Raw genomic sequence first — 20985 nt, forward strand, 5'->3', positions numbered from 1 at the left:
CCATCCACCCAGTATTACACGAAACCATGTCGACCCTGGCCAAGGGCCAGTGTGGTGTCATGGGTACATGGGCTATCTAAATTGGAAACCCAACCCTGTTGCTCCCCTGTATGGAGTCAGTTCATGGCTCCCACTGTCCTCAAGGTCAAGCCCAGGATCCTTGGGTGGGCAATCAAGGTTCTGCCTCCACTCCAGCCATACAGAACATGTGTCTCCCCACAGGGGCCATGCTCTTCCAGGTCTCAGCTTCTTGCAGGTCACCTCCAGAAACCCTCCATGCTTAGAGAAGGAAAACCCAATAGAGTCAGCAGCTTAAAAAGACAGCTCAGAGTCCTTGCTGCCCAGAGGAGAAAAGAGGCTCCAGGGCACCCATGGGTCCACCATGCGCCTGGCGGAGGGAGGCGTGGTGGGCTCCTCCCCTACACTCCTGTACTTCAAGGAGACCTGGGCAGGGCACATGGATGCCTGCCCCAACCCCCCGGGCAATTCGGGACTGGTCCTGCTTATGGCCATCCCACAGTCAGCTCCTCTCAGCCCTCTCTGGGAACCGTGGGGCCGGCGGGGGGGTGTGGTCTGGCAGGGGGATCAGGCACCTGGCTTGTCCTGCTGGGCCATGCCCTAAGCTCTGCCTGGCATAGGCCTGTGGGGTCAGGACATGAACCTGCTTTGATTGAATGCCTGTATGCGCTGGGCACTGTACTCATTTTTAGGTTAATTCTTTTTTTTTTAGACGGAGCTCCACTCCTGTTGCCCAGGCTGGAGTGCAATGGCACGATCGCCACTCACTGCAACCTCTGCCTTCTGGGTTCAAGCGATTCTTGTGCCTCAGCCTCCCGAGTACCTGAGATTACAGCATGCGCCACCACGCCTGGCTAATTTTGTATCTTTAGTAGGGATGGAGTTTCTCCATGTTGGTTAGGCTGCCCTTGACCTCCCAACCTCAAGTGATCCACCCGCCATGGCCTCCCCAAGTGCTGGGATTACAGGCGTGAGCAACTGCCAGGTGAATCCGTTTTGAGTTAGTGCATTCCCCTGTCAGAAGAACCCCATGGGGTGTGGGCTCATGATTACTATGCCTGGGCTGGGGACACTGACAGCTCTACCTGCGGTCACACAGGTAAGAAGTAGCTGAGCTCCATGGGGCCCAAAGGTGACCATCTGGGCCCCAGGGTGTCCTGATACTTGCCATGTCTCCATCCTGACTGGGAACCAGAGAGGCTTCTGCTCCCAACAGAAGCACAGGCTCCACCTCCGCCCACTCAGTCACCCACTACCCACAACAGGCGTGGGACCCTTGGGCCCAGATCCTGGCTGCCCTCACGTTCAAGATAATCAGGGCCATGATCCCATGTGGGGGGAGGAGGGCCTGCCTGTGATCACGCAGACCTCAGAGGCCTGGGACCAGCCCCGGGGAGCCCTGGCTGTGTGGAAGGTCAGGAACAGCCACCCTGTTGCCCTGGGCAATTCCTGCCGCCCGTGTGTGGTGTGGTGTGCGCGCATAGTGTATGAATGTAGCATGTGTGTGTGGTGTTGTGTGTGTGTTCGTGTTTTATATGTGTGGTGTGTCTGTAAGGTGTGTGTGTTGTGTGTGGTGTGTTATGTGTGTTTTGTTTGTGTTGTGTGTGGTGTGTGATGTGTTATGTGTATTGTGAGTTGTGTTTTGTGTGTTTGTGGTGTGTGTTGTGTTTGCTGTGTGTGTGTGGGTAGTATGTGATGTGTATGTGGTATGTGTGTTTGTACGTGGTGTGGGTTTTGTGTATTGTGTTGTATGTGTTTTTTGTGTTGTGTGTGTTGTGTGGTGTCTGTGTGTTTTGTGTTTTATGTGTTGTGTGTTGTTTGTGTTGTGTTTGTGTGTGGTGTGTGTTGGTGTGTGGTGTGTATTGGGCATGTATTGTGTTGTGTGTTGTGTGTGTGTGTAGTGTGTGTGTTGTGTGTGGTGTGTTTTGTGTGGTGTGCTGTGTGTTGGTGTGTGGTGTGTGTTGGGCATGTATTGTGTTGTGTGTGGTGTGTTTCGTGTGGTGTGGTGTGTGTGTGCCATGCACGCGTGGGCTGTGAGCTCCTCCCACCACACATTTCCCCAACCCTGGAGCCATTCAAGAACCCTCTAAGACAAGGACGGAGAAACTGACCCTGGGGTGGGAGCGCCCCCGTGGGTCCGCAGCAGCCCGGATCCCGCTCAGCCCTGCCCTTCTCCGCGCGCCGCCTCTCCCCGCGGCCGGCAGGGGGCAGCACCACGCCGCGATCCCTCTGCGCTCCGAGGGATCTCCGCCTCCCGCCTCCCGCTCTCCCGGGGAAACCGAGGCACTGAGATGCAGCTGGGGCGGCGAACGAACCCGGGCGTCCGGCCCGCCGACCGTCACCCCTCCTCTCCCAGATGAACCCCGCCCGGCGGGCCCCAGAACTGATCCCACCCCGGGCGGGAAGCAGATAGGGTGAGGGTCGGCGCGGCCGGGTGAGGGGTCGAGCGCCCAGACCCGCAGCGGGGAGGCCTCCGGTGCCAACCTCGTGGTTGCAGCTCCGCCACAGCCCGACAGCTCCCGGCGGTCCGCGCTATTAACGGGCGCCGAGACCGAGGCTGGCGGCAGTGGGGACAGGGGTCCCGGACTCCGGGCGCGGGTGGGGTCCCTGCCCGCCTCGCGGCCCCGGGGCCCGGCACGACCCCGCTGTCGCCACCTCCCGCCCGCGTCCGAGCGCCCTCAGTGCCGCCGCCGGGTGGCAGCATCCGCCCGCGCCCGAGCTGCGCCCGCGCGTGCCACTGACTGCGACGACTCAGCCAGACCCTCCTGCTCCCCGCGCCCAGCTTCCAGGCCGTGAAATGGGGCTGGCTGCCCTAGAGTGGGGCTCTGGGGCGCCGGGGCCACCCAGGGGCGGAGTTATTATTGCCATTCCACTTCTTCCTGTGCTTCGGTTCCCCGTCTGTGCTGATCTCCAACGCCCCTTTTATCTGGGAACCCTCCCCATCCGCACACAGGGCTCGGCTGCACCGGAGGCCTCAGATCGAGGGGCCCAGGAATGGCCTGCGCCGGGGTTGTTGAGAAGGTTCAGGGATTTGGAAGGGATTAAGAAGGGATCAGGGGCAGGGGGTCGGGCGGGACTTCGGGTGGAGGGGAGGCAGGCTCTGAACTCGAGGTCTCTCCCCAGGCCTGGACAGGTGGGAGAGGGCGGCCGCATGCAACCCTGACACACACAGACTGCCGTCTTGATGGCTGCGGTCCCTGCTGGTCCTCGAGGACTGAGATCTTCCCTGTCCCGTCCTCCTGCAGCACCGGAGCCATCCAGGGCTGAGAAAGCTCAGGGCAGTTGGGGAGCCTTGCCTGGACAGGGATCTGACCGATCTGACCGTGGGTACCGGTCCATGCCCTTGGGGACAGGCAAGGCTTGGCGCGGCAGGGTCTGCCGGACCCTGGTGCTCACTCGCCCAGGGCTGAATCAGGCTAGATGTGCTTTGGGCGTGTGAGGCGCCGAGTCAATCTGACTTCAAGCTCTCCTCAGGGAACCTGAACATGGCTGGGCGCTGCAGAGGAGGCCACAAAAACCGGGGTGCGGGGCAGGGAGCCTCCCCCAGTGTCCAGGAAGCCCCTCGATCTCCTTCCACAGGCCTCCATCACAGTGCTTGGCCACCGGGTTCTGCAGGAGGCCACACAAGCCATCTCCCTGCATGTGGCCAGGCTAGTCTGTCTGTCATCTTTTAGGTCCTAAAGCTGGGCTAGCGCAGATGGCAGCAGTGCTGGGACCTGGGGTTGTGGGAATCTCCCATCGAGTTTTACTGGAGTGGCAGCGACGCCTGGAATAAGAGTATGACCCAGAGTATCTCATGCGGATAATTTTTGCGGGGTGGGGAAGTGCACTCGGAGAGGCAATGGGAGTGGGTAGTCTCTCCCTCCCCCACCAGAAACTGGAAGCCAAGTGGCCACTGCGACCCTTACAGGTCTTTTCCCACCCCCACCTGTACCCCCACCCCTACCCCCGCGTGCGCAGAGGAACGCAGGTGTCTCTCTTGAGCCGCACCCTCCCCGCACCCCCACCCCCCCCAAGCCCTCTTCCCCCCCACCAGTCCCCAGAGGGCAATCGGAAGGGAGCTGGCCTCGGGAGGGGAGGCCCCCCCCCCCGAGGGGTAGATGCGTTTGTGTGTCACGGGGGAGGGAGGAGAAAAGGGAGGGGAGAGCCAGGGAGAGAGGGAGAGAGCGCGGGGCGAGCTAGGAGGGCGGGCGGGAGGCGGATCCTCCTACCTGGGGCGCGCTCGCTCGCTCGCGGCTCGCTTGCCGGGGCCGCGAGTCACCTGGGGAGGCCGACAAGTGCGGACACATTGGCCGCCGCGGTGCTCGGCGAGGCGCGCACGGCCTCAGGCGGCTGCGCCCAGTGGAGGCTGCACCCGCCCGCCAGCCGCGCCCCGGCCCCTGGCCCGCGCTTGCAGGGGCCCACGGTCGCTCAACAGGGCTTCGAGGTTGCGGCACCCAGCCTGGGTCACTTCCCCGGGCGCACGCGGCGGCGGCGGCGGCGGCATCCCGCGCTCACCATGGTGGCAGCGCGCGCCGAGTGCCCGCGGGTCGCCCGCCGCCCGAGCCGCAGCGCTGGTTGAGCGCGATCTGCCCGCAGCCCCCTGGCCCCTGACCGGCCCTGCCGGGCCCGCGCGTCCCCTCCGGCCGCCGCTGTCTATGGCGCAGCCCCCCTCCCTGGATCATGCACAGAAACTTTCGCAAGTGGATTTTCTACGTGTTTCTCTGCTTTGGCGTCCTCTACGTGAAGCTCGGGTGAGTATCCCGTGGGCGGGGACGGCAGCCAGGGGCCAAGACAGCACGAAGGAGCTGCCTCCAGGTCGTCCCCGCGGGGACGTGGGGACCGGAGGGGGCCACGGCAGATCTCGGGGCTCCGGGGCTGGCCCGTGTGTCAGACCCTCGCCCCAAGCCAGCAGAGACACAGCCGAACCCACTGAGTTCCCGAGGGGAGCCGAGCCCAGGGTGGGAGGAGAGAGAGCGGGGCGCGCGGGCGGCCCCGCCGGGCTCGGGTAGCGGCGAGCGTGCTCGGCGCGTACTTTCACCTGTTTGGGCTCCAGGCCCCGGGGGTGGGACGCGCCTTCCCTCCCCCGGGCTGCGCTGGGCGCCGAGCCCGGGCCGAGCGCTAGCCGCCTGGAGGGTGCGCCGGGGCGGGGTCGGGGGGCGTCCAGCGCCTGGGGGGGCCGGGGGAGGGCGGGGGGCGCGCACCCGGTCGCGAGCGCGGAGGCCAGGGCACCCGCTGCGGCCCTTCGTCTCTATCCATCACCCAGACGTGTTGAAATTACCTTGACAACTCGTCCGGCTGGCTCGGGATGGGCCGCAGGGCCGGCCGGGCCGCCTCGGGTTCGGTCCGGGGCCCGCGCCCCGCCCGCCCGGGGCCCTGGGCCCTGGGCCCGGCCCCCTCTCGCCGCGCTCCCCCTGGCGCGGCCCGGCGGGCGGGCGCCCGGCGAGCCGCGCTAGCTGCTCTCTGCGGTAGCTGCTCCGAGTCGTATTTCCACATTCCTGAACCCAGCCGAGTCCTTACCTGTTGAGCCGAGATCTCCTTTAGACAGAATCTGTCTCAGTCTTGCTCGAAGTGGGGGTGGAGAAGCGGCGTGAGAGAGAGGGGGTGCGGTGCACCTCGCCGGGGGCGCCCACGGCCCGCGGCCGGCGCTGCGCTCCTCGAACCTGCGGAGACCCGCGCCCGGCCGCGCCCTGTGCGCCTACTGTGCGCCGCCTGCTGCAGGCGACGGGGAAGGCGGTGAACAGAGCCGTGGGAGGGGCTGGTTCGGATGCAGCTTCCCCGGTGGAGAGGTGGAAGCAGGTGCTTGGGATCTTCTCTCCATCACCCTCCATCCCTTCTCTACTCCTCCATCTTACAGGTGGAGAAACTGAGGCCCAGGGTCTGCAGAAACTAAAACCGGTGGCTTCAGAGGCAGGACTGGAAGCCCCCGTCCTAGCCTCAGGCCTGCAGGTCTGGGCGGGTGTGTCTGCCGGTGTCCCTGTTTATCATAGGTCTGTGGGTAGGCTGTGTCCCCAGGTGTTTATTTATGGAGGTGAGGGGTGCGGGAACTCGAGCCTGCTGGGCTGGGGGCAGAGTGGGCAGGCTGCTGTTTTCCTGCCTCTCCAGCAGTCCTGCAGTGACTCCTGATGGGCCCCCCAAAGTGATGGCAACACTTAATGAGGCTCTGTCCCTGCAGCCTGATTCTCAGAGCTGAGGACTTCCCCCACTCCAGCACCCTAGAATTAGGCACTTTTATGCTACCGGTTTCAAGGATGAGGAAACTCGGCACAAGAGCTAAGTCACTGTCTTCAAGATTCAGTGACAGAGCTGGGCTTCAGTTGGCTGTGGTCCCCCCCCCCCCCCCCGCCCCCCCCCCCCCCCCTCCCCCCCCCCCCCCTCCTCCCCCGCCCCGCCCCCCCCCGCTGTGAGCCTCTCTTCCTAGCGCCCATTCTTCTGCATCAGTCATCAGAAAGCAGCGCCTGCTCCTCCTCCTCCCCCAGTGAGTGGGTGGGAAGAGCTCTGGGAACCCCGAAGGTAGCAGAAGGAGCTGACTTGTCCAGCCCAGCTCCTGGGGCTGCATGCCCTTCCCAAGCTTCCTGGTCCCTTCTGTAAATGAGATTGCAGCTCTGGCCATCCTGAACAGGATGGTGGCCAGTGTCTGAGAGACATCTGCGTGAGCAAGACCCCACTGGATCTCCCTGTTAGCGCAGTCTGAGTCCCAGGCCCCTGTATCACCCTCCCGCTGGGAGCGGGTAAGAGTGAGGCAGTGGCTGAGTTTCCTTCTGTGTGGCCCTGGCTCTGCCCTCAGGCCCCATCCAGGACCCCGGGAGGGGAGACTTCTTCCCTGGTATGCCAATTTAAACACACACTCCTTACCTCCTGGATTTCCAAAATTCAGTCTGGCAACACCTGGTGGAATGACGACCACGAAAGCCGAAGGTCTCCCCGCGGGTCTGCTGAGGGAGGGAGAGCCAACCCCTCCCTCCAGGTTCACCCGCTTCTGCCAGGACTGGGGAGAAGGGTCCTGCTTTCTTCGCAAACCATCTCGGCTACACACAGTGGTAGAAGGGGGAAGCTGGACCCAGGTGTGTCTGAAGAGGCTAAATGACCTGGAAGCCCACTGCATTAAGGAGGAGGCTTTCGAGTCTGGGATCATGGGCCATCTGCTCTGTCCTCCTGTCACGCCTAGCCTGTGGCATTGAGTGAGATTTTTAAGCTTTTCTCATCCAAAAAATGGGGTCACAACATCCCAATCACTGCATGCTGGCCATGTTAGTGCTGGGGTCTTTGCCCTGGGGGCGGTGGAGATGTGTGCCAATGAGCACCTGGAGACACCAGGAGAGCCTTTCTGATTGTTAATGACTATGACGTCACTGACACCCCGTGACTTCTCCAGATAGTGTGTTCCGGGGCCCCCACATCCCAGGATTTGGGATTTTAAGAGTCATAAAGATCTAACCACAGATCAGAGGTTATATGTATTGGTGGGAGATTCCGTGGTCATTCCCCTTCATGCTGCATGTGTTTAGTGTATGCAGGGGAGCCACCTGGACACATGAGCCCCTAAACCTGGTGCAACTCACATTTGCAACCCCTGGAGGACTCCAGCACCATCAGGAATCAAAATCTGATGGCTTCAGGGAGTCACAGTTCCTCACCCAGGGCCCTTTCTGGACTGAGCGGCCTTCAGCTCCAACCCTGGAGAAGGCCAAAGCAGAACTCGGAGGAGCCTGTCTGGAGTTTGGACACCCTCTGCTCACTGGAGCTGGAGTCACTGAAGCTCCAGGACCAGCCCTGCTGCAAGCCTGTCCCTGCCTTTGGGGCCAAAAGCTGAAGGGCTCAAGAGCCCTGGACTGGGAGGGATGGAGGTGGAGGGAAGGAGGTGGGGGGACCGGGGTGTGGGGACAGCGGTGGGGGGACGCCGGTGGGGGGACGGGGTTGGGGGGGGAGGTGGAGGGATGGAGGGGGCTGCTTCCTCCTGGGTGACGAGCCTCCACACCAGGTCTGGAGTTAGAAAAATCCTCTCCCTCAGGGCGACGGGCCAGACCGTCCAGCAAGCCCTCCCTTTCCTTGCCATCTTCCTGCATTGCGCCATGGTTCAGATTTGGAGGGATGGTCCTGTGGAGCCAGGACTGGCTAACAACAGGAGGTGGGACAATAGACCTATGCCTCTGGGCTAAAAAATAAAAATAAAACTAACTGGAAGAGAGAGAACATCCTTGTAGGTCTACTCCTCCCCAAACCCATCCCCACCAAGCCCTCAAAGGAGAGCAGAAGCAGCGGGATGGGAAAGCTGGAGTGGGGAAGCCTCTGTGTGCGAGAGCAGCACCTGCCGGAGATGCCTTCCCACTGGCGGCCTCTCCAAAGAGGCGCCCGGGCAGCGTCGCACAGAGTCAGCACCAGCGCAGGGCTGGGCCTGGTTAGCCACGGCAGTGCCCAAGTGCGACCCACAGCCAGCCTCACTAAACCCAGGGCGCACGGAGGCAGAGGCTCAGCACACTCGGTGCGCCTGTGGACACACGCCTGCCCTCACAGATCGCCCAGCTCCCGCAGGCACACACAGGCACGTGCATGCACACACGCACGTGCATGCACACACGCGCAAACGTTGCGGAGAACGGCCCCCAAGAGGAGCACAGCTCCCGCGCAGCTCCCCTGCGGAGCTGTCCCCAGGTGCACCTTCCCGAGCGAGGCCAGAGCTGTGTGGCTCCCTAAAGGTGGGGGTGCGCGTGTCCAGGCCAAGGCAACTTGGGCAAGCCCCGGAGGCGGCTCCCACCGCACGCTCTGGTCAGCCTCCCTTTAAAAAAACCCGCCGGGGGGAGGAGGCGGATGTAGGGGCGGCCCATCCAATGGCAGCTGCGCGCCTCAGGAGACTTGGAGACGTGAGCCAGAGCGAGCGACAGAGTCGGTTCGCACCGACAGACTGACGGAGGTCCAGACCACCGCCAAGGCGCGCCCGCTGCCTCAGGCAGGGTCCCCGCCCCGCACTCCAGCCCCGGCTCACGCCGCTGCCCCAGACCTAGCGCCATGCGCGGCCCTGGCGGCGGGGCACGGGCGACAACTGCGCCCGGGCCCGAGAGACCCGGCCCCTAGCGCCTAGCGCTGCCGCCCTGCATCGGGGAGCTCCGCGGGAGCCCCGGCCTCAGCTGGCCCAGGCGCCCTGCCCGCGGAGCCTGCCTAGCCCCGCCAGGCGCATCGGCCCACCATGCTCCTACTGTCGCCGAGCAGCGCGCTCGTCTCCGTCTATTGCCCGCAGATCTTTCTCCTCCTGTCCAGCGGCAGCTACCTGTGAGTGCCGCGGGCGACGGGCGGGGTGGGCGGGTGGACTGCCCCCGGGCCTCCAGCGCTACAACAGGGCGGGCAGGGAACAGGGCGGCAGCGAGGCCCTTGGGCGGGGCACCGGGTCACCATCGCGCGCGGGAGCCGGAGGACTTTAGGTCGCCTCGCCAGCCTAAGCCGCCGAGGTGGAGCACTTGGCGGGCAGCTACGGCAGTGAGAAGTCCTGGCTTTGGGGTCAGAGAATGGATGGTCCGAGAGCGGCTCGCCTGCTGGAGTAGAGCAGGCTATGCACGCCCAGCGCTAGGGCCCGGGGGCACGCGGGTGGCACCGAGATTCCCTGCGCATCCCAGTGGAGTCCCGGACTCCCGGGGGACCCCTCCCCATATTAACCCACGCGGCACGCAAGAACATGGCACACTTGGGAGAGCCACGCGACACACTCGCTCCCTCGTCAAACACTGGCACGCACGTGCACAATGCGCTCCACCGGACAGCGCCCGGACTGTACCCCTAAGTCACTGCGGCTTCTCGCCACGCTGGGTGGCCTGATCCCTGCCCCTGCAGAGTCCTCACCTGGGAGCGAGGAAGACGCACATTGTGCAAGGGCGCCCGCATTCGCCCAGGTGTCTGGACCAAGGGACAGCGCGGAGCGTGGGCGCGCGAGTGTGCGTCTGGCAGGGCAGAGCCCACTGGGCTCTGAGAAGCTCCGGGCAGGGCCGAGGCCGGCCCAGTGAGCCCAGGGGGCGCGCAGCGGTGGCTTCGCCCAATTCCTAATGGGACGCATATGCTCTGGCCTCTGACTTAAAAAGAAGTTTGATTTATGGAACCGCCGTTTGGGGGAATTTAAGCTGGATGCTGCTGATTAAACCTCAGAGCCTGCTCTCCCTCTCCTTTTCTTCCCTTCCCCCTCCCCCTCCTTTACTCTCGGGCCATGTCCGGGGTCGCCTGACGCGGCCAGAGGGGGCAGCCGCCGCCTCCCGCTCCCAGCACCCCCCCCCACCGTGCGATCACAGTCCTAATAAATCGCCGCGCCCCCACCCCCATTTAATAAAGACGCAGCCAATTTCTTCTCTAGCTCCTAGGAAATTACTATCCTACCAATTTTCCTTCTATAAATAGTCGCGCATCTTGAAACAAAAGTTCGCAACCGCAGCCAGATGCTGCGAGGCCCGCGGTTTCCCGGGCTGTGGGACATAATTACAAGGTCCGGGCACAGAGAGCGCTCCAGGCCCAGCGGGCAGCCCCGGCTGCGGAGGCATCGCCTGAGGGGGGCAGGGTAGCAGGGCGCATGCGGGTGGGGACCGCCTGCTCAGTGGGTACCCAGGCTAACAAAGCGCCAGGCCAGAGGGTCCTGTTTCTGGTGTCCTTCCAAGGAACTGGATCAACCAGGGGGCCTTGGAATTTCAGCCTCTGGCGGTTGGAGGCCAGAAAGCCTCCCCATCCCCAGAATCCTGGCAATTCAGCCTTAAGCCTTGCTAGATTAATTGGCAGCTCCGATGCTTGGGAAATCTTTTTTGGAGGCGGCTGGCTGAGGTTCGGTGTTCAGGGAGAGGTGTACGGGTGGGAAACCAGGAGTCCTGCGGTGGGGGGAGGGCGGGCTGGGGTAAGGGTCGGAGAGAGGAAGGTGCGCAGGGGCCCCAGGAGCCCGGTGGGAGTCGATGCCAAGGCAGCAGTGAGGGGCCTCTGGGGCAAGGTGGTGCCCAGTGTACCTCCAAAGACCCCAGGTTTACCTCGGGGCTCGGGGCTGGCCCCTCTCTGGGCCTGTAGTGACTGCAGCCGTCAGGCTTGCCCCTGGAGTGCGCACCGCCAGCTGTGTTGGCAGAAATTCTCCGAAGGAAGCAGCTTTTCCAGACATCCCTGGGCCAGTGCTGGGGTCCCGCCTGGGTCGTGAGGGACAGGAAGGCAGACTGCATCCCTGCCTTGCCCTCAGCAGCTCCTGCCCCCAGGGGAGGAAAACGCTGACAGCAGCCTTGCCCAAGCAGAGATGAACCAAGGCACATTCCCTAGAGGGAGGGGGGGCGAGTCTTGGATTTCCCCTGTCCTGTTTGGGTGGGTGCGAGGCTGACGGTAGGTGGGAGTAGGATCGGCCTTTGGGATATGAGAATTTTTGGGCTAGAAGGGGGCGCTGGGTGGGGGCTTCATTCTGCTCCAGAGAACTTTCAGGAACTTTCCAGATCCCATTGCTGGGATCCCAGACACTGGCCGACAGCTGATCCTGCCCCTTTCATCTGAGCTGCTCTCGTAGCTCCCTGTGGTCCGTGCACACCGAATCCCAGACGCATGCCTGGGCCCCTGCTGCTGATCGGGTTGGACGGGTGTGTTGGCCTGGAAGCGCCCTGCGACCCGCTACATGCTGACTTGCAGCTGTGCTAGGCGGCTCTGGCCGGCACTCGCCTTCTCTGTGCAGAGCTCTGCTGTCAGCGCAGGAGCCCCCAGGGCTGGGAGGTGGGGGGGGGGATAGTCAGCGCCCAAGGGAGGGCAGGTGGGGGACCACAGGCCAAGAGGAAGGTTTGCGGTGCTGGGTCAGCTGGAATGGGGGCCTGACTGAGGCCTTGACCAGGACCAGGCTGAGCTGTCCCAGGCAGGTCTCTTCCCGTCTCAGCCTTCCTCTCCCAGATGCGGGGGTTGGCTCTGACGACCCCCCCAGGTCTTCCGGTAGGAGCCTCTCATGGTGACTGCCCGCTCCAGGGAGCCAAGTGAGTCATGGGTGACGGGGCAGTTACTCACCGACCACCTGGCTGTGGCGGGGTTGGGGGGGGCACTTACCACTGCCCTGCTAGGCCAGGCCTCTTCCCGGCTCCACCGCTGTGGCTTTGTCGGTGATGCCAGCCACAGTCCCAGAAGCGCTGTGGCCATGACCCTTAGTGGGGAGGAGCTGAACCAGGCCTGCTCCCGTGGCACCATTGCCTGTGTGGGGACAGGATGTGCCCCATGGCTCAGGCGTGTTCAGGTCGCCCTTGGGGAGGGGCAGCTCCCAGCCTGGAGGGTCTGTGTCCATCCAGGTCTGGGAGGGGCTCTGCTGTGTACCCCGAGCTGGTCCATGGGCCTCTCTGGGCCTCAGTCTCCTCAAGGGTGGCTTGGGATGGTGATCCCCGCCCCAAGGCTCAGACCAGGCCACATGTAGTTGGAACTTGAAAGTGTGGAACATTCCATAGAGGGTGTGCACGTGGGGTTAGAGCTGGGAAATCTGATGAGATCTCAACTGGGGACCTCCACTGGAGGGGGACAAATGGAGCCTTGCTAATCACAGGAAACTCCCCAAAACTCATCATCATGTGGCCGAGACTCACCCACCATTGGCTAAAGGGGAGAATGTGCATCCGGGACCACCTGTGTGCGGCGGGAGGCCGCGAGGTCCTGGGGTGGTGCTGGCTCCACAGCTGCGTGCTGAGGCCTGCAGGATAATGTGCCGTTTTCTACCACGGTTTCCCTTGAGTCTTCATGAGGCCAAGGGGCATGATAGTGACTCAGATCTGGGTCCTCATCCCGACTCCACAGGCCCCTCGCTGCCTGGCTGTGTCCCAGGCTCAGCTCTTCCCTCTCCAGTGCGGATCATGGGGGCACAAACCTCACCGGGTGGCTGTGGGAAGCTCTCACTTGATGCCTGGTGCAGTCGGCGCTCAGGAGACGGGGATTCTCAGCTATCAGGAACGGGGAGGCTGGCCACAAGCAGCACAAAGGGAGGCCCCGCAGCTGCTTTCATTCAGGAAGGAGTGATGGACTCTCTAGGGTGTCTCAGAGGGCTTCCCAGAGGAAATAACTCTCAGACAGGGTTTTGAAGGATGGATAGGAGTTGGCCAGACTAAACAGGCACGTGAAAGAGACCCCTGGAAGAGGGAACAATACTGTCAAACACATTCACCAAGCATTCCCCTCCAGGGAGCCTCAGAGCATCTTGCTGAGGTGGCCGATGGGACACCAAGATCCCGAGAAGAGGCTGTTTCCCAAGGTTGCTCAGAGCCCAGGGGTTCAGCTCTCCTAGGTCCAGGCTCCTCACCTGTTCCAGTCCCACAGGGAGAGGAATCGGGGTCTCTCGGGGCCCCAGGCTCCAGCCAGCTGCTGGAGGTGCTGACAGGAGGCGAGCTGGCGACACTGAAGGAGGTGATTTTTGAGGTGCCAACGGCTCAGCGCCGTTTCCTCATTCACACGCTCTCCTGGGCTCCTCTGCGGACACAGTGATTACAGCCCAGCAAGTAACAGTCCTGCCCCTCCCCCTCCCCCTACCACACCCCTGGAGCCTCAAGTGAACCTTGCAGGGCAGGTGGGTGCCTGTGGGGAGCCCAGGGCCCCTGCTTGGGTGTGGACTAAGGCTCTGTTCTCGGGGCACCCTGGCAGGCCCTGCGGTGTGGCATGGCGATGTGGGGTGAGGTAGAGGGCTCTGTTGTGGGTATCCAGGCCATCAGCCTAGGACCAGGGTGTGGAGCCCCCAGCACCAGGGCCCACGCACAGCCGAAGCCCAAGCTGTCACGCTCATGCTGCTCCGCGTCCTCCCAAACAGATGGAGGGGCCACAGCAGGCTCCTAAGGCTGCCACCCTGCACAGCCCTGGGTCCGGCTCAGATGGGGCTCAGTTCCCCTCCCAAAGGGACAGGAGGCTGGGCGCCCTCCCTTGTCAGATGAAACCCCGGCCCAGGGCTCCTTCAGCCTGATGAAAGGGTCATTGTGTGGCGCGGGCCGCCCGCTGGCCAAGGACAAAACCACCGTTTGTCCTCCCTCCCTGGCGCGGGGCTGGGGGCCTCACCTCGGGCTGGCCGGCAGGGTGGGGGTGGATACAGGTGCGCTCCCTCCCCCTTCCTTGTCTTCCTGCTCAGCCTTCCTGGGGCCCCTCCCCCACTCCTGCCCCTCCCACAGGGCATTCGCATCCTGAGTGTGGGTCCTGAGGCTCAGCTGTTGGCAGAGAGGCAGTGAGCTCTCCAGCCCCAGAGGCATTCAAGCAGATGCAGGAGGAGTGAGGGCTGGGGATGCTGGGGAGGGGCCCTGCCTGGGCAGAGAAGCAGTGCTCACAGGTTCTCCGTGCAAGCAGTGGGTGGCGTGGCTGGCATTTCCACCGAGGCCATCCACAGTCTCAGTGGTGGAGTGGCAGGTGAGGCTTGGCACGGGGCCATCGACACTTCCTCCGTCCCCAGGCTGGAGCAGGTGGCAGCTGAGGTGCTGGGGCTGCCACGAGGTTGGGTCTGAGGCTATGTACAAAAGACACTAATGTCATGCAACCCCAGGTGGCCTTCGCAGGTTTAGAATGTGAAGCCTGTAGGTGCCCAGAGCTGGGCCTGGGAGGAAGCCACCCACCTGACAAGCAGCTGGCTGGGTGCAGCAGTGAGGAAGAGCCGGAGTGAGCATCCCCTGATGTCCCTTCCCATGACACCTGAGGCCTCTGTCGCTTACTGGAACCCCCCGCACTGTGATCCCTGCTCCAACCCTTCTGAGCCCAGTTGGAGCTTTGAATGGGCCAGGCCCCCTGGAGGGAGGGAGCCGGGCACAAGGATGGGTGGTGTCTCAGCTGGCCTCTGAGTGGCGGGTATTGGCGTTGCTAGGGTGCAGAGGCCTGCACAGTGCCGAATGGTGAGACAGATGGCAAAGCCCCTTCCAGTGGGAAGTCCTCCAGAATACACTGCCTGCCCTGCAGACCCCCGCCTGGGGGACAGAGGAGAAGGCATTCCCACTTCTGGAGGAGTCAGGTTCCCCCAGAAGGCCCTGGCAGGACTGGTGTGCACAGCGCCTGGGGTCTGCTTTGGAATCTGCGTCCCCACTGGCTGCCAGAGAAGGCCAGGGAGGAGAGGCCTGTCTGCCAGGGTAGGTGGTGGAGTGAGGCAGCTGGGTCAGGGCGCAGAGTCACTGGCCCAGGTCAAGCTGCTGAGCCCAGATTTGAGCCTGGGGCCTCCTGGCTGTCGGGTCCATGCCACCTGTCCCGGTGCCTGTCCTCTCCGGGCAGAAACCAATGCCTCCAGTTGCTTAGATTGTGTGTTGACCAAAAGTCCCTGGGCCCTGAGCGAGGGTCTCAAGGTGGCAGGGGCTGCCTCCAGGTTGGCTTTGGGACCAGAGGTGCAGCTCTTCTGTGGGTATGGGAAGCTCAGAGGCCTTCTGTTCTGGGCCTTGTCCTGTTTCAGGAACTCTGAGACCAGCCTAGCCAGCGTGTCGCCTGTGTTGGGTCAGCCTGCATGTGGTCCTGGATGCCCAGGTCTTGTTCCTGGCTCAGCTGTGGGTTTGTGGCAACCTTGAGCACATCCCTCCCTTCTCTGGGCCTCAGTTTCCCCATCTGGGTGGTGGGCCTGGATGCTCCCCAGGTCCTCCCCTCCCTCCCCCCTTCCTGCTGGCCCCACCACCACCCCGAACTTTCCCTTTATGCCACAGCTGGATGGCAGCCCCCCCGGCCTGGTGATCAAGGCTGGCCAGGGGTGCAGGTGTGGCTGGGAAGGAAAGTACCTGCCTCCCTCCCTTCCACCGTCGTTTACCCAAAGTCCCGTGGGACCCACAGCAGGAGTCCTAAACCGTCTGTGAAGAGGGTGGCCCAGGGAAGCACTCTCAGGGAAGGCAGCCTCTGACCTGGCCCTAAAGGACATGCTGGAGGGAAGGAAAGGGGGTTTTTGGGGAAGGGACAGACGTGGGCAAAGGCCTGGAGGTGTGAAGAGGGTGTGGCCGCTGGGCATAAGGAGTGGGAACAGCAGGTTAGAGGGGCTGCGGCAGGGGAAGGTGAGGTGGGGGTGGCACCAGGGGCAGTGATCTCAGGTCTGGGGAGCCCAGGGCAGGGAAGAGTGGCTTTGGCAGAGCTTTAGAAAAACCCCTCTGGGCAATGAGGTGGAGGATGGGGAAGCAGGGAGGAGGCTGGTCCTGCCCGCCGGCCGCAGACACAGGGCCCTGCTACTCCGGGGCTGAGGAGAGGGGATGGCTGAGGCTGCAGGACTGTCTGGTGGCAGAGGTGCCAATGGAGTGTGCCTGTCAAGTCTGGGGGTACAGGGTTGCCTGTGCCCTCCCCAGCACTCAGAGCAGTACCAGGCACTCACTCAGCCAGTGCCCAGCAAATCTGTCAGAGGGTGTGACAGCCACCTGTGAGTCTGGGGCCCAGCGAGCTCCCAGCTCAGGGCCCTTTGCCCAGGTGGCAGGGGCTATGGTGGCCCCAGGTGTGCTTGGCCCCCAGTGGAACAGGTGGGAAGGAGGAGTGGGTGGCTGGGGACTGGATGACTTCCCGGCTCCCCTGACTCAGGTCTTCCCAGGGTGACTTCACTGCTGGCACTGGCGGGCAGTGTTGGGAATTTCCAGGTGTGGCTGACCACCCCACCCCCAGGAAGGCAGCTCCACCGCTCTGCTGTACCCATCTCCCAGGGCTCTTCCTGTGTGCCCCATGCCCCCCTCAGCCTGGGGAGGGCTGGCCTCCGGGGCCCACACGCCTGTGGGCTGAAGGGCTCGCTTAGCCTTATCACTGCCCCAGCAGGGTTGTCACCCCCCTTGGTGGCACTGCCCTGGGGGTGGAGTCGCATGTCAGGCTCGCCTTCTTGAGCCTCAGGGTGTGCAGGGAGTGTTGCTGGAGGTGTGGCTGGCCCATCGGCCCTGGATGCCAGGCAGGCTGGAGCTGCGGAGAGAGCACTGCAGAGGGAGTCAGGAGCTCCGGGCTCCATTTCCTCCTTGTCTGCAGTAGTCCGGAGTGCACAGCCGGAAATGGCAAGGCTGGGCTGCTGCGGGCTGGCACCCGGGGAAGGGCGCTGGGCCAAGGGCTGCAGACTGCACACGGCCCCCCATTCTGTCTCAGAACCTGCCTCACCAGCGTGTGGCCTGGGGCTCCCCGCGAGGCTGTAGCTCCTGGAGGTGACGGGGTCACCTGGCGCTCCACTGTGTGCTTGTGTTTCCTTCCCGAATCTCTAGGAGCCAGCCAGGGTGGGCAGTGCCTCCCTCTGGTGGGGGAGTCCTCCTGTGGTCCAGCCCCTGCCTCAGAGTAGCCTTGGACGGGAGGCTGGGACTGGCCCCCAACCTTCAGAGGCTGGGAGAAGCCTGACTTTGTAGTCAGCTTGGACTGTGAGCCCAGGGCCCAGCCTTACTGCCTCCGACGGGGATTCCTGCAGCAGGGAAGGTGGGAGAGGCAGGGCCCAGAGGTGGGGAAAAGCCACTGGCTTAGGTCCTGCTCTTGTGTCTGATACCAAATCGCTGCCACGTTGCTGTGTGGCCTGGCATGGGATGCTGCTCCTTGCTGAGCAGCGTCTGTCAAATGGGAATGATGAGCTCCAACTGGGGGCTCACCGTGGGGAAGGCAGGGCCAGCACTCAGGACCTCAGGCCACGTCAGTCAAGGCTCCTGGAGTTCTGGGGAGCTGGCTCCAGAAGCACTCACTCAGCCAGGCTGGTAAGAGGTGGAGGAGGCTGCTCCCGGGAAAGTGGGGCCCCTGGGCCACGGGCATCCAAGCTGAGCAGTTGGCTAGTAGGCCGTGGTGGCCGAGGACTTCTGGAGGGAGCATTCCGGAGAAGCGGGCTGCTCGGAAGGTGAGGGCATGTGGAATTATGCACAGGGGCTCTGAAGGATCTGAAGTACAGGTCAGTGTCCTGTGGTTTGGGGGTAGCAGTGAGAGGGCGAGGCTCTCATTTCACAGGAGCACAGGGCGCTTCTGGCCCAGTCTGGGTCCCCAGCTTTGGAGAATGCCGATGGCAGAGACTGCCTTGAGGGGCTGGCCTGGCTCTGGCTCATGCTCTGTCTGAGAACTCTGTGGCCCAGGCCTGGACTGGGCCTGGCTCCCGTCTGTTCCTGGAAGGAGGACCCTTCAGGACTGTGGCCTGAGGCTGAGTCCCAGGGCCAGGAGCTCAGCCCTGCCTTGCAGTCTGCAGAGAAGTGATGGCTCGGCCCCCAGACCTGCCACTCGGCCAAGTCCAGAGCAGACAGAGCACCGCCTCGGTGGTGACACAGCCACGAAGTGTCCAGACTCTTCCTGGCCATGGGCCAACGTGGCCTGCCAGCTCCCTCCCACCTGTTCCACCTGTCTGTCTACCCGCCCATCTGTCCTGAGGTTTCAGCTTGGCATCCTGGTCACCCAGGCCTGCAAGGCGCTGATGCGTCCAACAGATCTGTGGCATCAGGGCCAGGGCTCGGACTGAGAGTGCCATCCTTGCTGGGGTCTCAGGTACTGTGGCATCTCTGGGTGTTGCTGTCTCCATCTGTAATGTGGGAAGCAAAGAGAAGGGCCAGGGGTTAGACCTAGGGAAGGGCATAGCTGAATCTCAGCCCCAACGGCTTCTTCAGGAGCCTAGCACAGATGTGACCCTGCAGGGAGTGGAGAGGGGAGAACTGAGAGAGACTCTGGTGGGCTTCTTGGAGGAGGAGGCACTAGGCTGGGTCTGGAATCTTGCATAGCTGCTGGAGGGGGAAGATCTAGTCCAGTGTGTGTGGCCAGCACCTGGGTGCATCGTGACGAGCCTTGTGTGCTGGTAGAGATCTGGAAGGTTCTAAAGTCAGAGGACACTGACCTCTGTGGTTTGGGGCTCATAGTGGTTGGGTGAGGCTCTTATTTCACAGATTTAGCAGATATGGTAACTGGGAGTGTCTGCCTTTGACCTCATTAGCTGTGTGCTCCTTGTGCCGTCCAAGGGTGCAATGGACCCCCTGGCTGTGGCTCAGCCACCTGCAGCGACCTCAGCCCTGCCTGGGGCCCCCAGTTCTTCGTCAGCTTTTTCCCAGGCAGTCTGGTTCTTTTCCAGGGTGGGGTCCCAGGCTGCCAGGCCAGGAATGCCAGCTATGTAGGGAGGGTGGAAGGGCAGCCACCCGCCAGAGGTGCGAGGGAGCACGCAGACACCCTGCTCCCTTCTCTGGGAACCCTGCGGGCTGAGAGCTAAGCGGAGCAGTGGCGTGGAAAGAGTGGCAGGCGGGACTGCGGTGGAGGGCAGCCTGCAGGATGCCTTGCTCACCAGCAAGGCAGTTCTCCCCATTGGACATACTGGCAAACTGAGGCTCAGGGAGGCCATTGAGTCAGTGGCTGAGCAGAACTCAAACACAGGACCCCAACCCAAGCGAGCAAGCGAGCGAGCGGACCTCTTTAGGACACAGCTGCAGGTACCCAGGTTGTCACCTCTGTCCCTCACTACACAGATGGGAAAATGAGGCCAGGAGGGGCAGGGAAGGGCAGAAAGCTGGGCCCCGGGGGTGTCCGCCCTCTGCCCTCCCCAGCCCCTTCCTTCTCCGCCCCCCCACCACTCCCTGTGCCTGTGCCTCCTCGGGGGACACTCTAGGTGGCCCCTACCCACACTGTTCTCTGGCTGTTCTCTCTCAGCCTCAGTTTCCTCATCTGTAAGGTCACGCTGGCAAGGACCACCAGGGGGAGCCAGAGTGGGGAAGGGGTGGGACAGGGAGGGAAATGGCCCTAGGGCCCCACACACCGTGAACCCTGCTTGGGAAGGGGAGTGCTTTGAGCCTTTCCCTCCCCTACAAGGAGGAGGGACACTTCCCAAAGGAGGGCTGATTGTCCCCGGCTCTCAGATGAGAAAGCTGAGACTCAGGGCAAACTTGGGGTGACTGGGCAAGGCCCCTGGCCCAAGCCCCATCCCGCCTGCCTCCACGGAGCTGGGCCCTGAGGAAGGACAGGAGGCCTGAGTGCCACCAGCTTGTGGCACCAGCTGTTGAGTGCAGACCTGTCCTATTCATTCTCCAGTTCCCTCCCACTGATGCGCACACCCCTGGGCTGCAACGTGTCCCCTCCAGCCTCCTCTGAGAGCAGCGCCGGAGCCGCTGTGGGGCCAGGCGTTATGAGGCAGGTGCCGGTGGAGCTCTGTTCTGGATGAGGGAGGTGTCTGGCCAGTGGGCAGCCTGCGGTTCACAGGGTCTGCTCAATGACCCCAACGTGGCTGACATTCTTATCCCCATTTGACAGGCAGGAACACTGAGGCCACCACCAGCCGCTGCCCCATACTCAGCCCCAAGGAACACTGCTGGGCTCCAAAGCCATAGAAGAGCCTCAGTGTGGATGGAAAATTCCGGGCCAGCCCCCTGCCCACCTGAGGAAGAGGCTGGCAAGCACTTGGCTCTGGGTGGGCATGGGGGCCAGGCACTGCCCCCTGGGTATCTGCCCAGTTACTTCCTGGATAGGTGGACCCAGGCCCGCCTCCCTGGCTGATCACAGATAATTGGAACATTCTTCAAATATTTTTGCCAGAAGATGCCCGAGAACGAAGAATTACAAAGCGTCCCAGGCCATGAGCGTGGGCTGCAGGAGCCCAGGGCAGCAGGGCAGCCAGAGCCGAGGGCTGGGAGGGAAGCCAGAGACCAGGCCTAGGTTGAGCCAGCCTGTCCCTGCCACCCAGAGAGCAGGGGAGGGGGCTACCCATGCTCCTCCCCATGGGGCTCAAGGTGAGCATAGGACCCGGCCAGGTGCTGGGCAATGCTGGGGACCCTTGCCCTGGGCAGTCTGCCACTGACACAGTGGCCTTAGGACAGCCTGAAAGGTCAAGCACAGTCTGCGTGCTCCCAGAGGGGTTGGTGGTGGGAATGCCTCCCCAAGGAGGGGGCTCTGCAGTGCAGGGAGCAGCAGGTCGGGGCCAGCATGTCACAAAGGAGGAAGCAAAGGGTGTGAGCAAGAGTGAGGGCTGAAGGGGCGGGCCTGGGACCACCTGGCCAAAGCAGCTGAGGAGAAGCAGCCTAGGCTGGGGCTGGGAGGAGGCTGGGGCTGGGAGGAGGCTCAGGCAGGCCCCGAGGCCACAATCCTGCTGGTGTCAGGGTGGGGTGGGCCCATGCCAGGGACAGGATGGTGGGGGGCAGGATGGTGGGG

The 20985-nt window shown here is 63.1% G+C and overlaps 1 protein-coding gene across 2 annotated transcripts in view; it reads left to right on the plus strand.

Moving 5' to 3' along the window:
• Nucleotides 1–4272: 4272 nt before the first annotated feature.
• Nucleotides 4273–20985, plus strand: part of WNT7B (Wnt family member 7B) — a 40968-nt gene continuing 24255 nt past the window's right edge. The window contains exon 1 of one of the 2 annotated variants that reach the window (XM_017529464.2): nucleotides 4273–4751. In XM_017529464.2, coding sequence (XP_017384953.1) covers nucleotides 4681–4751 — 71 coding nt within the window. In that variant the 5' untranslated portion in view covers nucleotides 4273–4680. Of the gene's footprint in view, nucleotides 4752–9054; nucleotides 9265–20985 lie in introns of those variants that run through there. The other variant, XM_037738897.1, reaches the window with a different exon arrangement.

The sequence above is a fragment of the Cebus imitator genome, unplaced genomic scaffold (assembly GCF_001604975.1).
Source record: "Cebus imitator isolate Cc_AM_T3 unplaced genomic scaffold, Cebus_imitator-1.0 Scaffold59, whole genome shotgun sequence".
NCBI lineage: Eukaryota > Metazoa > Chordata > Mammalia > Primates > Cebidae > Cebus > Cebus imitator.